This window comes from Triticum urartu, chromosome 5A (genome assembly GCF_056163025.1).
Source record: "Triticum urartu cultivar PI428250 chromosome 5A, HENAU_Tu73, whole genome shotgun sequence".
Classification (NCBI taxonomy): domain Eukaryota; kingdom Viridiplantae; phylum Streptophyta; class Magnoliopsida; order Poales; family Poaceae; genus Triticum; species Triticum urartu.
The window spans coordinates 600,252,270-600,267,760 of NC_141877.1; the positions used below are offsets into that span (position 1 = coordinate 600,252,270).

Sequence of the window (15,491 nt, forward strand, 5' to 3'; positions counted from 1 at the left end):
TTACAACCAGAACGCCACAGGATCCCGCAACTCGTGGATCTCTGACGGCGCAGGCAGCTGGTAGCATCCAACCCGGCGTGGTGTGACTGGTGTCTCAGCCCGCAGGTCTCCTTTCTTGTCATACAGGAGAGAGAACGCCGTCAATCGAAGCCTATAGCGAGGAGACGACGGTGGCATGGCCTCCTCCATCTCCGGCTCGTCATTACCAGAGCTGCTGGCGGCATCGTCTTCAACAACGGAGAAGTACTGCACAAGGCAGAAGCGTGCGACTCCCACGTAGACGAGGCTGGCTCCGACGTGTTGCTCGGCTGGGTCCTCGCAGAAGAGCTTCTCCTTGCTAAGCTTCCACGCCGGCGGGGACTCCATGTTGCTGCTGGGGTCGGTGGGCACGACGTCGCAGGAGCAGAGGTAGCCGAGCGTGTCCGGGGAGTCGCCGGAGAGCCCGACCCAGGCGTCGAGCCTGGGGTCAAAGTGCGCACGGCCAGCGAAGGGCAGCTTCCACTCGCCATGGCGCCTCCACGCAGCACCCCTAGACGCTGTGTCGAGGGAGAAAGTGGCGGCCTTGGAGCTGACGAAGACGGTCCGGCCGTCCGGGTGCGCGCAGTGGGCGGTCATGTCCTCCAGATCGAACGGAGGGTTCGGGAGCCTATCCTGGGTCCCCCATCCCCACAGACACGGACGGAGCAGCTCCGAGGAGTCGTCGTCAAGGGCGGCGAGCTTCCCGCCGACGGGCAGATACATGGGCCAGGTGGGTCGCGAGCCGTTGCGAGGGACGAGGGCGATGCACCGCGTGCGGACGCCGAAGACGGGGACGATGCGCTCGCACTGGCTGGTATCCATGACCATGATCTTGTTGCCTTTAGCCGCGAAGAACCTGCTCGCCGGAGCCTCAAGGCGGACGACGGCCCTCGGAAGGCGCTGCGCCGTCGCGTGGCCGTCGTCATCGGCGGAGGACGGAGGGTCCGACGGTAGATCGAACTTGCGGATGCCGTATATCGCCTCCCCGTCGTTCGTGACGAGGTATAGGCGCCGGCGGCGGCGCTTCTGGCCGACGCGCCCGTCCGATCGAGGGTCGCTTTGGCATCCTCCCCTGTTGTTCCAACTTCTGTAGTGTCGCTTCGACGATCTCGAAGACGGCGAGTCCGGCCGATGTCCGATGTCAATGCCAAGGCGGCGGAGATGGAGTAGCGATGCCGCACGTCGAGGTGGCTCTATCTTTCCGCCACGGATATTTCTCCCCTGTTGCGCCACGGTCTCTTCTACCTCGGCGCTCCACAAACGGGCCGGCCCAATACTACAGTAGTAGTTGAAACATCAGCTTGTCTAATTCACGTCTAGATGTTTTTTAAGGATGTCACATCTAAACTCCCACAAATATATAATGCGACAATAAGAAACAAAAAAAAACTAAGAAAAAAAAATAGACCACGAACAGAGTGGACATCAGCTTAGATATGACATAACTATGTCACATCTAGATGTGTCCTAGACAGACTCTTGAAACAAACCAATCAGACCGGTCTGATCAGTTTTATAATCTGTTGGGACCGGTATGATCAGTTTTAGAATCTTTTGTGTGGTTTTTCTTCTTTCGGTTCTATGCATTTTTATCGATTTCTATTTTTAAAATCTTTTTTATTTCAATACATGTCTACTTTTTCAACAGCTGTTGTACATTTTTTACAGCTTAAACATATTTTACCCACATTGAGTTCTTTACATGATTAAAATTTCTTTTGAAATACATGTTTTGAACATTTTTTCAATACATGTTAAATATATTATCAAATTATACGAAAAAATATTTTAAAATTATGCAAATATACCCGTGCGTTGCAACGGGAAAAAAGATACATCAAGGTAGCCCAGTAGCAAATATGTCCATGCGTTGCAACGGAAAAAAAAGATACATCGTACCACAATAAGCATGGTCTAAACCGCGTAGAGGGCGTCAAGGTAGCCCAGCCGGAGACACCGTGCCGGCATCTAGGGGAACACAACTCCTGAAAACCTGAGCGGATAGAGTTAGTCACAAGGCCGCATACAGCGAAGGCGAGAGGATTCTCCGTAAAATAAAATGACGGATTTACACCAGTGGAGAGCTTTGTGGAGGACAAACGGCGTCGGTCGGGAATGTCGGTCGACATCAGGGTTTACTCAGAGAGAGGCAAAGAGAGACAGCGGCGTAAGAAGAAATTTGAGATAGAAAGAGCATGCATGTTGTGTATGTGAAATGCTTGTGTTTGTGCCATGCTCAAATAATGCAAAATAGCCATTTGCAGAATAATACGTGTGTTGCAAAGGATAAAAAAATAGAGATTAGTCATAGTTATTGCTCCGTGAGTTTTCTACCGCTTCGCCTGGTTGACAACGTGATGCAACTGGACATGGGTATGATAGCACAGTAATGCACACCAAAATGGTCGTCCTTGGCATCGTCGTTCTTGGATGTCCCGACATCTGGGCTCCTCGGCCACTCCATCTACCAGCCCATATCAAGGTGAGCCGACGCCGAAACGCCATTGGAACACCTCTACTTTGCTGGATCGCGTCACCTCCTTAGGTATATTGGTGTGCACTACACGACAATAGCCGTGTGTGCCATCTCCTAGCTACTCGGACGTGCACTACACGACAATATCATACTCATCCTACTTGATGCCAGAAATATACAGTCTAGCCCTCTCTTTTTTGTACTTCTATAGCAATAAAAATACCGGAATTCCTTTTATGCACATCTTCAAGTTCATCATCTTCTGTCTTGCTTTGCTCAACCAATAGTACATTCACACAAAAAAAATGGGACACACTCCTAGAAGAATACCATGTTCAGATGCAGCTTCACCAAATTTTGAAAGAATATCACGTCACAGTTTTCATGATGGACTAATGCAAGGGGTAGAGCAATGGGAGGGAGGGCTTCTGGATTTCCTCAACGCAATGGCTAAAGGACAACAACGTTTGCACCATATGTACTCACATTGAAAATTTTAGCTAGTTCCTTCCTACCTCCATGTCCACTTCATCAGAACAGCACCATATGTAAGAACCACCTCAAGCATCAACCATCTGAGCCAAGTGTGCATGTACGTCTTGGCTTCATGCTCCTGTTCCCATCATCCGCTATCTCATCGACCCCATCGACCTCTACCTGGCTACCCACTGCCGCCGGCATCCTTCGCTGGTGCTTCGCGCGGCTCACCTCATCTTGCGCCTCCTGCAGCCTCTTGTGAAGGCCTCGCCAGGGCAGGCCTGTTGCGCAATGTCATCAGCCATGTTCTTCTAAGCCTTCTTGGCGTCTCGCTCGACGAGCTGAGAAAAGTGGATGAGCCGGATTGGGCCAGCCGCTACTCCTAGCCAGTGGTGTCCCTGCGGTTGGCAAATCCTACAGTCTCACCAAAAGTTCACGATGAATTGAATGGAGAAGATTGGACGTACGCCAACCCATCTGATTGTCGCGTGTATCTGCATAGGAAGAAAAATATTGCACTCGGCTTCGCCAAGTTGAGGAGACGAAAGCAATCAAGAGACGAAAGCTTTCTCTGTGTCGCCGCGTCATCACCATGGCAGCTTGGCGTCTCTCCTCGACGTGGCGGCGACAGTGTTGGTCACGCTCCTTTTTCTTAAGCCACTCTTACACAACAGCCCCAACGTGATCCTCTCCGGCATCAACTTCACCGCCATGGCCAGGCTAATCGACGTCTGTGGCGCTGCCAACTTGTGGAAGGTAGACAAGATGATTTGCTGGCGTTCATCGCCGCATTATTCGGCGTGCTCCTCGTTTCCATCAATATCTGTCTGCCGTGGCCGTCGGGGTCTCGCTATTCAAGATCCTGTCCACGTGAGATGGGAGAGAACAAACAGGGAAAACAACTTGGAAATTATAGTATGTAGGGAAAGAAGACTCCTATGGCGATCGGCTTGGCTCTACGGTTTGAATTCTAGATCGTTTCGTGGGAGTTCCTTTTCGTGCCCTAGTGGGTTTCCTGTTCGTGTGCCAGTTTTTTTTTTGAGACAATGTTCCTACGCCAGCTATTGGCAAAAGCTTAAAGAAGAAACAACATAGGCTAAGGCCCAGGTGCCAATAGGCCCAATCAGCGCCCCTAAAAAAAAATAGGCCCAATCAGCGTGCGACATAAGGCACGATCGATCGAACACGAGGGTGGCACGATCGAGCGAACGTCAGGGGTGGAGTGCGGGTTGATCGTTATAAATTTCAGGGACTTTTTGGTAAAAGCTCCGTGACGGTGAACCCGGAGACTCAATCCGTACTTTATTATTACGGAGAGATTTCTATTTTTAAAATCTTTTTTATTTCAATACATGTCTACTTTTTCAACAGCTGTTGTACATTTTTTACAGCTTAAACATATTTTACCCACATTGAGTTCTTTACATGATTAAAATTTCTTTTGAAATACATGTTTTGAACATTTTTTCAATACGTGTTAAATATATTTTCAAATTATACGAAAATTTATTTTTAAATTATGCAATTCTTTTTTACATTGTACTCCCTCCGTTCCTAAATACTTGTCTTTCTAGGCATTTTAACAAGTGACTACATACGAAGCAAAATGAGTGAATCTACACTCTAAAATATGTCTACATGCATCCATATGTAGTAGTCATTTGAAATGTCTAGAAAGACAAATATTTAGGAATGGAGGGAGTATATAATAATTTTTTAAATGGCACGGATATTTTTATGAAAATCATGAACATTTTTAATGTAAGTAATTTTTTTGAATTGTATGATTTGTTTTTTGAATTATTCAAATATATTTTTACATTGTAAAACATTTTTAATAATGGCACGTTCATATTTTTTTGAAACGCCTGAACATTTTACAAAGGTCAGAAACATTTTATTTGAATTCTATCAGCATTTTTTTAAAGGTCACAAACATAAGTTTGCTTTTAAAGGAGCAGATGACGCATGATCTGTCAAGTGGTTCGGTTTCCATTTTAGTGTAAGGTTGTCGCTTCGGCTCCGCACACCATGTGTACTGTTGATACGATAAGGTGGAGTGGGAGTTTAAGCGGGCGCCAAAACAATTGTAGTGTTGGTCGTGGTAAGACGCAGTCAACGACACTGGTTTGAACATGAGCTATTTCAGTTAGCACACTTTAAGACTCCAAACAGAGTGGACATCAACTTAGTTATGTCACATCTAGATGTATCCTAAACAGACCCTTCAAAAAAACCAATCAGACCGGTCTGATCGGTTTTATAATCTGTTGGGACCGGTATGATCAGTTTTGGAATCTTTTGTGTGTTTTCTTCTTCTTTCGGTTCTATGTATTTTTTATCGTTTTTAGTTTTAAAATATTTTTTCTGTCAATACATGTCTACTTTTTCAACAGCTGTTGTACATTTTTTACAGCTTAAACATATTTTACCCACATTGAGTTTTTTACATGATTAAAATTTCTTTTGAAATACATGTTTTGAACATTTTTTCAATAAATGTTAAATATATTTTCAAATTATACGGAAAATTATTTTTAAATTATGGAATTTTTTTACATTGTATATAATACTTTTTTTAAATGGCACGGATATTTTTATGAAAAGCATGAACATTTTTTAATGTAAGTAATTTTGTTGAATGGTATGATTTGTTTTTTGAATTATTCAAATATATTTTTACATTGTAATTTTTTTTAATAATGGCACATTCATATTTTTTGAAATGCCTGAACAATTTACAAAGGTCACAAACACTTTATTTGAATTCTATCAACATTTTTTTAAAGGTCACAAACATAAGTTTGCTTTTAAAGGAGCAGATGACGCATGATCTGTCAAGTGTTTCGGTTTTCATTTTGGTGTAAGGTTGTCGCTTCGGCTCCGCACACCACGTGTACTGTTGATACGATAAGGTGGAGTGGGAGTTTAAGCCGGTGCCAAAACAATTTTAGTGTTGGTCGTGGTAAGACGCAGTCAACGACACTTGTTTGAACATGAGCTGTTTCAGTTAGCACACTTTGCGGAGACTTATAGTAGATTGGATGTGAAGAAGAATAGAGGGTCCGAAGCAATACTCAAAAGAAAAACCAAACATAAGAGATAACAATGAGTGAATACAATAGAGGACAAACATCATATCAATCTAAAGCAGTTGAAACAAACGAGTAAAAGCCAATTTGAGGTGGAGTTACCAAAATACTGGTGCCAAAAAAACTGAAAACCACATGAAATATGACCTTTCGATGGCTGCACGGCGTATCCGATGGCAAGGACGAGCTCGACGGGGACACCAATGGTGATGGCAGAATCCAATGGCGGGAAAGTTCGGAAACAGTGGCAAGAGCTCAGGAGCTGTAGCGAGGTGCTCAAGGACGACGACATGAGCTAGGGGATGTCAGTGGGATGGGGCAACCGCGTTGCGAGCTCGGTGGGGAAGGGTTCGTGACAAACAGCGCTTAGGACGCCGCAGGGACGGGGTGTCCATTTAGCGAGCGCCACACGGTTGGGGAAGTCGGGTTGGAGGTCATCGAGGGGCGGGATGAGACAACAAGGTTCACAATGGTCGGCGGGGTGGTGGTGACTGTAGCCGGTGGCCGGAATCGACCGGCACGTAGGACTGTGAAGTGGGGTGGCGGCTATGAAAGTTTACACTAGCGGCTGGGTTCACGGTGACAGCCATTTTTGTTTTTCGGCAACAATCAGTGTTGCTGCAAATATACATCACTTATAGCCAAAAACATTTAGGGCATTTGCAAAAGCTTTTTGGGCACCAAATAGAGATAAGGCAGCTGGACTTGGGCCCAAAATGCCCCAAACAATAATTTTTTGGGCACGATCGTTGTTTTGCGTCATATGTTGCAGATGCTCTAACCGACAATCCTCCTCTGTTAGTCAAGGGCTCGTAGACGGTACGTATGCATCGTCGAACGATGAGGTTATCCGGTACACTTTTTTCCCTATGAACACTGCAACTATGTTGAGTATCCCTCCGTAGCATCCTGGATTTTTGGTTGTGGAATTTTGAAAGAAAAGGGAATTTTACAGGGCAACGATCTGTGCCGGCGCGTCGGCCCAAATTTGGGCCGGTCGGCCCACAGCCACACAATTGCGCGCAGTACCATCATTGGATCTTCCTCCCGCAGGTACATCGTCTTCCTCCACCGCGTTCGCATCCCTCCACCCCCTCCCCCCCTCACCTGCATCTCCCCCACAGCCCCTACCTCTTGGCGACTGGTCCTCCGCTCCTCGCAGCCCGGTGGACGGTGCTCTCGTTGTCGCTAGTTGTAGTTCGATGTCGCCCGTCGCCGCTAGCATGCAGCTCCCGTGGCCACCTGTTGCAGCTTTGTTTTCCTTGGTTGTAGCAAAACCAAACGCCAGTTGTAGCATCCCGACCACCGTGCGCGGATACAGCTCTGCCGTCGCCGCTCGTCGTAGCTTCGCAGTTGAAGCTTTTAGCAAGGCCAGCTGAAGCTTTCTACACCACCGGGGTTGCAACTTTTAACTCTGCGATTGCAGCAAAAAAAAAAGGAGAGACGCCATGGCCGTCGTCGAGGAAGATTTCTCAATCTCTTGTTGCAGCGTTTTCATTTGCGGGGTGAAGCTTTTTGTCAAACGGTTGTAATTTTACTTGTATTCCGTTGTCTGATTGAACCTTTTTTATCTACTGGATGTAACTTTTTGTGTCCATGGTTGTAACACGGGAAAACTCTCCCCATGGTTGTAGCACGGGCATGGGTACCATGGTTGTAGCATGGGCACCTCGGTCGCCCTGGCGTTTGGCCTGTCGGCGGTCGCAGCAAAAAAGGAAGAGAGGAGGAGGAAAAAAAAGAGAGGGAAGGGAAAAAAAGGGAGGTGGGAAGATGAGCGGGGCTGCAACGTACATCCATGGCCGACGGCGAGCTGCACCACGCGCTGCAATTGAGAAGATCTGCGGGAGAGGGGGAGGGGTGGTAGAGATGCTACGTCAAGGAGCCGAGATCCGCGCAAAGTTGAAGGCAGTGTGTGGGTGGCCCCGTGTCCTACGTGTCGTTTGGTGTATGGCTGGGGCGAAGTGCGCGTGGACACGTCCGGCCTAAAGTTCGCCGGCGCGCCCAAACAGTTTTCGTTTTACATTGCGTTCTGCTTATCTCATGCTCGTCGGGACAAAAGTGCGATGTGAAAGCTGGCGTTTCGGGACGGTTGGTTCTTGTAACATAGCCGAGGAGAAGGGGTGGTCAAATTTGTGGCGGATGTTGCTCGAAAAAATTTGTGGCGGATTGAGGTCCCTGCTAAGCTGAAAGTTTTTCCCCACCTACGGTCTCAACATCGCAGATGTGGGTCCCACTCCAAACTGCTCACAGCTCTGTCAAAGGAGGAAGTGGTCGAGCACATGATCCAAAAAAGAAGAAAAAGAATGTAGGGGCATATTTTGCCTGGCCTGGCTGGCGCACGTCTCCTATATATACCATATGCAATCAGACCTCGGGAAGCTTCTAATCTTACGGCGATGGATCGCTTGGAATCAGTAATCTGATCCCTATATAATAGTGGTTCCCGGTAACAAAATACTCTGACGGTTCCCGGAGTATGTGACATTACATAAATCTTCACTCTGGCAGTTCAATACTGAATCCTGGAACAGTTACTACTACGGAGTAAATAGAATGCCATCACTCACGCTCTGTTTCTTGAAAATCTGAAGGAAAATTGACCCAATTCTCTGATCACAGATTCACAGGTTCACAACCAAACCAACACAACTACCAAATCATTTTCTACCTCAATGGGTCAATGCTCCGCTCTCATTTCCATCAATCGTTTCTCTTGTCTTCCCCTGCTCCCCGCGTAGAGTCATCGCGCCGCCAGCGAGACGACCCCCCGGACTTGTCCTCGACGTCGCCACTCCACCCATCCCCGGGCGCGAAAAGTGAGAAGAGCCTCGCCACGGCGCTCCGTACCGAATTCCCGCCGGCAGATGGGTCGTGGGCGCTCCCCTCCCTCACGCGCACGGACGCAACCGCGCTCGTCACGTGCCTCAGCCTGTGCGACATGAGGATCTCGAGGCGCACGTGCTCCGGCAGCCGCAGCGCGAAGCGCTCCATCCGGCCGGCGCGCTCGTGCCCCGTCGAGTTCGACCGCGGCAGCGCCTCACGCCCGGCCTCGCGCCGCGTCCTCGCGAGGATCCTGGCACTGTCCTCCTCCTCCTCGCTGCGGCTGGGGTCGTCTTCGATTAGCACCACCGTATGGTGATCGTGAACAGGCGGCGAGCCAGGTGGCGCCGGCGTTTCCAGCTCCTGATCTGGCCCTAGTGGCGGCGGCGGGTCGAGGACGCTGGCGCGGCAGAGCGGGCACGTGACGTGCTTCTCGAGCCAGAGGCCGATGCACTGCGGGTGAAACGCGTGCGGGCACGTCGGGAGGAGGCGCAGGCTGTCGTCGTCATCGAACTCCAGGAGGCAAACCGCGCACTCCAGCGGGTCGATCCGGCCGTCGCTGATCCGGTGCTGCTTGACGTCGCGGTAGGACACTAGCGGCAGCGCCGCGATCTCGGCGGCGTCTAGGCCCTCCTTGTGGTGCGAGTGTGGCCACTCCGACGAAGAGTTCTCGGTGGCCGGGGGTTCGTCTGGCGGCCGGTACAGGCGGAGGCAGGCAAACGCGAGGAGGACGACGAAGACGGGGAAGAAAATGGCCATGAAGAAGGAGATGGCCATCACGTCCGAGAAATCCATAGAGTTGTCCGATCCCGGGCCTCCCGGCGTCTGCGCTGCTGCGCAGGAAGCGATCGCCGTGAAAACGACGGAGGCGAAGGCACGATTGCGGGAGGCGGCCATTGCGCTGCGCCCCGGCGGCTAGGGTTGGTTCTGGCGGAGCTGGGCGTGGGAGTGCTGGGTCTCCGGAGTCTAGGAGTTTGTAAACCCTACCAAAATTTCCGTTAAGATTCGTGCGCTTTGCATTTGCCCCGGCGTGACATTTTCTTTTTAATTCAAGGATACGTCAAGGGCGCCAAGAAGGAAGAGATACGCAATGCCGCAATGGACGAGGCTTGCCTGCTCAGTTCCGAGCTTCGATACGTACGTGCTTCGCGCCAGTCTTTGGCACCGGACGGTTATAGCAATTGGGTTATAGAGGTAATCTTCAAACAGCATTACATCACTTAATAAGAGATGGTTGAACTCGCTAGGAGACTAGGAGGCTCAGCAAAAAAAAAAGAAGAGGCTAAAGAGGCCCTGAGCCAAATTTTCTAATTCATGAGCAACAAAATTAGTCTCTCTCTAGGACAACTAGTAATAATGGACGTGCAATGCATGTCTATATTAGGTAGGATATTAGTTGTATGTAATATTAGGTAAGATATATTTGTTGTATGTTGGTATTTGGTAAGATATCAATTACTTTTTCGCGGGAATGGTAGGATATTAATTACATGACAGATTTTAAGGGATAGCGTTGAGTCAAAATGTGTTTATAACCAATAGTAGTGTTGGGTAATTAGAGCGTTAAACATGTTTGCTGCTCAACATTGGAGCGATTTGAACCGCTAGGTAACATAATTTTGACGATTGAGATGATTTGGATATGCCTATTTGGGTCTTTTTATATTGGTATAGATATAAATGCACAAATGAGATACAACTGTATAAAAATACACAGACATTATTGTACAAATGAGGTACACTCTAAAATATGTCATCGTGAGAAGCGGTCCTTTTGTCTTGGGCCTTGCTGAGCAAAACGTTGATTTCAGAGGGATGTATATGAAGGAAAATAAAGGAACAGACGCTGGGCCATGAAAACAATGTATGTGACATCTAAAAAATTATTATACAATTTATTTATTATTTCAATTCGAAATAATTATATTTTACCATTCAAAAATATATGTTACATTTTAAAAAATGTTCATGCATTTCAAAAATATGTTCATGACATTTAAAACATGTTTATACAATCTACAATAATGTCCGTGTAGTTTTAAAAAATGTTTCATATCATTCAAAACTGTTTCAATGTGTATTTGAAAAACTTATAACACATAGTCAAAAAATGTGTTTGAAAAATGTTAATCATGTATTTTAAAAATGTTAAACGTGTATAAAAAATGTTTTAGATGTATATACCAAAAGTATACAATGTGTATGAAAAAATAGACATCAAAACATATATTTGAAAAATGTTAATCAATATTGAAAAAATGTTAAACATGTAGAAGAAAATGTTCTTGCTGTATACAAAAAATGTACAATATTTACGAAAATGTAGACATGTGTAGAGAGAAGTAAATAAAATAAGGAAAATAGGAAAAAATGTCGCATAGTTTTCAAAAATGTATATTGCCATTAAAATTGTTCAAACGTGTATATGATTTTTTTACCATGTATTCAAAAAAAAGTTTAAAACATGCATTAAAAAATATACATCATGTATTTAAAAAATTGTTAATGTGTATACAAAATGTTCAAAACATGCATTTAATAATACCTTCCATTTCTAAATATAAGCCCTTTTAGAAATTTCAAAATGGACTACATAAGTATGTATATAGACATATTTTAGAGTGTAGATTCACTCATTTTGCTCCATATGTAGTCCATATTGGAATCTCTAAAAGGTCTTATATTTAGGAACGGAGGGAGTGCATCATGTATTTGAAAAATTGTCAACGTGTATCAAGAAAATGTTGTACGTGTACACTTAATTGTGCATTGTATAGAAGCAAACATGTGTAGAGAAAAAGAAAAAAAACAAGAAAAAGAGAAGGAAAGAAAAAAAACCATGAAGAAACATTCTAGTGGTAACCATGAAGAAACGAAGAAAAACAGGAAACAAAAAAACCATGGAAAACCAATGAAGAAACGAAGAAATACAAAGGAAAAAAGTAAGATGAAAAATAACCCGAAGAAAGCTGCACAAAACAATGGAAACATAAAAAGTCATGGTACAGTGTTGGGTCGGTCCACGTCCTAGGGCTATATCTCACTTATAGCCCCTGTTCACGAATTCGCCCGATTAACCAGTTAACTTGCCGATTAATCCCTACTCGTAGGGTCACCGATTAGTCGATAAACTGATAAATCATTAGATTAACTGATTAAATGACCGATTAACTTACCAGTTATCCTATTAGTCCCCTACCCGCCAGCCAACAGAGCATCTACCAGTCAACGATTTCCTCAATGCTTATAGCTCTGGCGACAACGTGGCCTCGGGACTCTTCTTCATGACTCATTTGGGGCTTCATTACCCCTAAAAAAAATTAGGGATTCATTGTTGCTTCATGTAGGTACAAGCATTCAAAGGTTGGATGTTCCATCGATAGAGGCTGAAGATTTATTGAGGGTCTACAGCTAATAGCAGAATTGGGTATTCACTGCCCTTGTGATGGTGAATGACTTGATGAAAATTGTTCAAGCCTGGAAGAACCCGTTGGAGTACTGCCCTTCGGGGGCGATTGTCACTGATAATTGTCAAAGTTTAATGACAAGCTTCAGCTGGGCGACAATTATACACCGCCGGTGAAAAGCAAATGTAGCTTCACATGAACTTGCTCATTTTGGTTTTATTAAGATGGCATGTGAGGTCTGGAGAGACCATCGCTTGATTTCTTGGCTCCAATTGTTCTAAAGGATATGACAATGATTTAATAAAGTCTCTAAACTATAAAGGAAAAGAAATCCTCCCTTCAGGGCTTCTTTGATTCGTAGTTTTGTAAAAAGCAGAAATAGGGAAATCATAGAATTGAAATGTCATGCTCATTTGAATTCTACCGAATTTTAGTTTGTTTGATTTCATCACAGGAAAAACAAAGTTTTTTTCTAAGAGGTTGGAGTGGTTGTTAGATTTCTTATGGAATGTAGTACAAGTGATTCCTTTGGAAAAATACGAATCAAACGACCAATGTAGAAAAAATTCCTAAGAATTTTAATTCTCCACAAATCCTATAAAATTCCTATGAATCAAAGTCTTCCTAGGTCCCTCTTTCTAATATTAGGTAAAGATTCGTTTAGCCACTCACAATTTTAGGTCTTCTTTTCTATGGACTTGCTAAATCTCAGCTGACTCAAACTCTATATGAGATCATACAAAGACATCAACGCTATTTTTAGTTTATTTTTATATGTTATTTGTACGTAAATATGATAACATCATTCGACTCGATTAAGACTTGGCTAAATCTCAGTCAACTGAAATCTAGCTAGTACCGATCATACTATGTACCAACCAAGCCCAAGTACTTACGTCACAACTGAGAAGGCCTGACCTGATCTCGTACAATGAAGGCGACATGTACATATGTACCATAAAATCGAATGGCGAAGATGCATGTGAACTGAGCGTAGCTTGGTTAGTTAGGTTTCTTGTCATATAACTATCCCCAGGGTTTAAGTTTTAGATTTAACACTGGTGCTTGTATTTTTCTAAATATATTTTAGCCTTTCTGGTAATGTTCGTTCAATGGGAGGAGACGTTCCTGTCGACTACGAACAGGCGAATTCGTCAATCTCAAAATGTTATGGCGGCTCAATATCTCAATGATGCTAATAAGGAAGTATGCATATGTGCTCATAAGGTTAAGTGTATGCGCATGCGTGTGAACACCTACAATTGTTATGAAAAAAAATGATGAAGATACGTCGTACTACACCATCTGCGCGCAGAGGTAATCTCAGAAGAAATAATACATTACACTTTTTTCCACCGGACAACGAGCAAGACAAGTCGAAGATTACTACACATCGGCACACAGAGGTAATCTTGGAAAGATGACATGACTAATTGACGCAACGATCCGGACAACGCACCTTTTTCCACAGTTTGCACTTGCGTTTCCAGAGCACCTACTCCAACACGTACTTTGGATGGCAATATTACTCCGGTAATCACGGGCAAACAAGTGATCTAGAACGTCAGGACTCGATTGAGAACCACAAGAATTGAAAAGCCTTCATTATACTATTCCACAATATCGTACTAATTCCTTTTCAATTTTCATTCTAGTCGTACTAGAGTTTACCCTCAGCGCAGGTGCATGGAATTCCTGCTGTCTCATGAAAAATATTACGTACTTGGATTGAATTTCTCGAATTTGACCAGTCAAGATTTTTTTTGTTAAACTTCCCTTTAAGAAACACGGTGCAAGGAACATAACCTTCCTCAACTTTCCAAGCTTCCCTACTTACCATGGAACTTATGCAGTATAAATACACTACTCATGGTCGCAGCACCCTATCTCATCATCACAGATACATTCACAGATAGTGCATATTTCCTTTCCCTCAAAAAGGAAAAAAGATTGTACATATTCCCTCACTTTTGTAAGCCTTAGCGATGGAGTACTCGCCGAAGCTGGCAGTAGTACTGCTCTTAGCTCTCGCGTCCGCCATGGCGGTCGCGGCCCAGAACTCGCCGCAGGACTTCGTGGACCCCCACAACGCGGCGCGCGCCGACGTCGGCGTCGGGCCGGTGACCTGGGACGACAACGTGGCGGCGTACGCGCAGAACTACGCGGAGCAGCGCCGCGGCGACTGCCAGCTGATACATACTCCCGATGGCCGGCCGTACGGGGAGAACCTCTTCGGAGGCAGCGGGACCCAGTGGACGGCGGCGGACGCCGTGAACTCGTGGGTGTCGGAGAAGCAGTACTACGACCACGGCAGCAACAGCTGCTCGGCCCCGGAGGGCGACTCGTGCGGGCACTACACGCAGGTGGTGTGGCGTGACTCGACGGCCATCGGCTGCGCCCGCGTCGTCTGCGACAGCAGCGACGACGTGTTCATCATCTGCAGCTACAACCCGCCGGGCAACTACGTGGGGCAGAGCCCATACTAGGGTATGCATGCATGCGTGCATGTACGTAGCAGCGCGTATATTGCATAAAGAATAAAGTTGAGATCACAGTCGTGATAAGATGTGTGACTATAGCAGGAGAGATTCAAGGTATGTGTTGCGATTCATGGAAGTTGTATTATAGGTGCCTGCTATGCAGTGCTTATGAATGAAAATAAAGTTTTATTACCAGGGGTGAAGCTAGAGAGAAAAATAACTTAGGTGTATAACTTTAACATAAACATAATGATTAATGTATTTCATAACTAAACGTCACTAGTTGGATGGGATCTGATTGGATGCGTTCTCTCAACTTCGGAGCGATACGGGACGCCTTGAGCCAAAATGCCATATAGCATCCCTTAGGTGGATCGCCTAAGCGCAACGGGCATGTATTTGTGCGGAGGCCACCACGGCCATCCCTCCTGGGTGCTCGAAGAGGAACTTGTGGACGACAGGAACCGCCGGTGCTGGCATGGCCGCCTCCATGCTAACCCTAGGCGGAGCCTGAGTCTGCAGGGGGACGGGAGAGGGAAAAACCGCCCGAACCCCTGAAGGATTAGGGGGCGGCGCAACCCTAGGAGAGGACAGGGGGAGGCGGCGGGGCCCTCACCACTTGGGGCTGGTACTAAACTAAGCGCACTCATCTCTAGCCGAGTACGGTGGACGGGGCGGAGGAAGGTGGAAGAAAGAGGGGCGGAGTTGCGAGGAGAAGGAC

General features: G+C 46.0%; 2 protein-coding genes and 1 pseudogene across 2 annotated transcripts; 1 reads left to right on the forward strand and 2 right to left on the reverse strand.

Moving 5' to 3' along the window:
• Nucleotides 1-3,276, reverse strand: LOC147973226 (uncharacterized). The gene is made up of 2 exons (XM_087524612.1): nucleotides 3,203-3,276; nucleotides 1-1,294 (listed from the first exon to the last, which is right to left on the reverse strand). The coding sequence occupies exons 1-2, from the start codon at nucleotides 3,274-3,276 to the stop codon at nucleotides 1-3; spliced, it is 1,368 nt and encodes a 455-aa protein (XP_087380738.1).
• Nucleotides 3,277-8,763: 5,487 nt separating this feature from the next.
• On the reverse strand, nucleotides 8,764-9,780 carry LOC125507467 (RING-H2 finger protein ATL38-like). The gene has a single exon (XM_048672041.2). The coding sequence runs from the start codon at nucleotides 9,778-9,780 to the stop codon at nucleotides 8,764-8,766; it is 1,017 nt and encodes a 338-aa protein (XP_048527998.2).
• Nucleotides 9,781-14,159: 4,379 nt separating this feature from the next.
• Nucleotides 14,160-14,962, forward strand: LOC125506145 (pathogenesis-related protein 1 pseudogene; annotated as a pseudogene).
• Nucleotides 14,963-15,491: the final 529 nt, after the last annotated feature.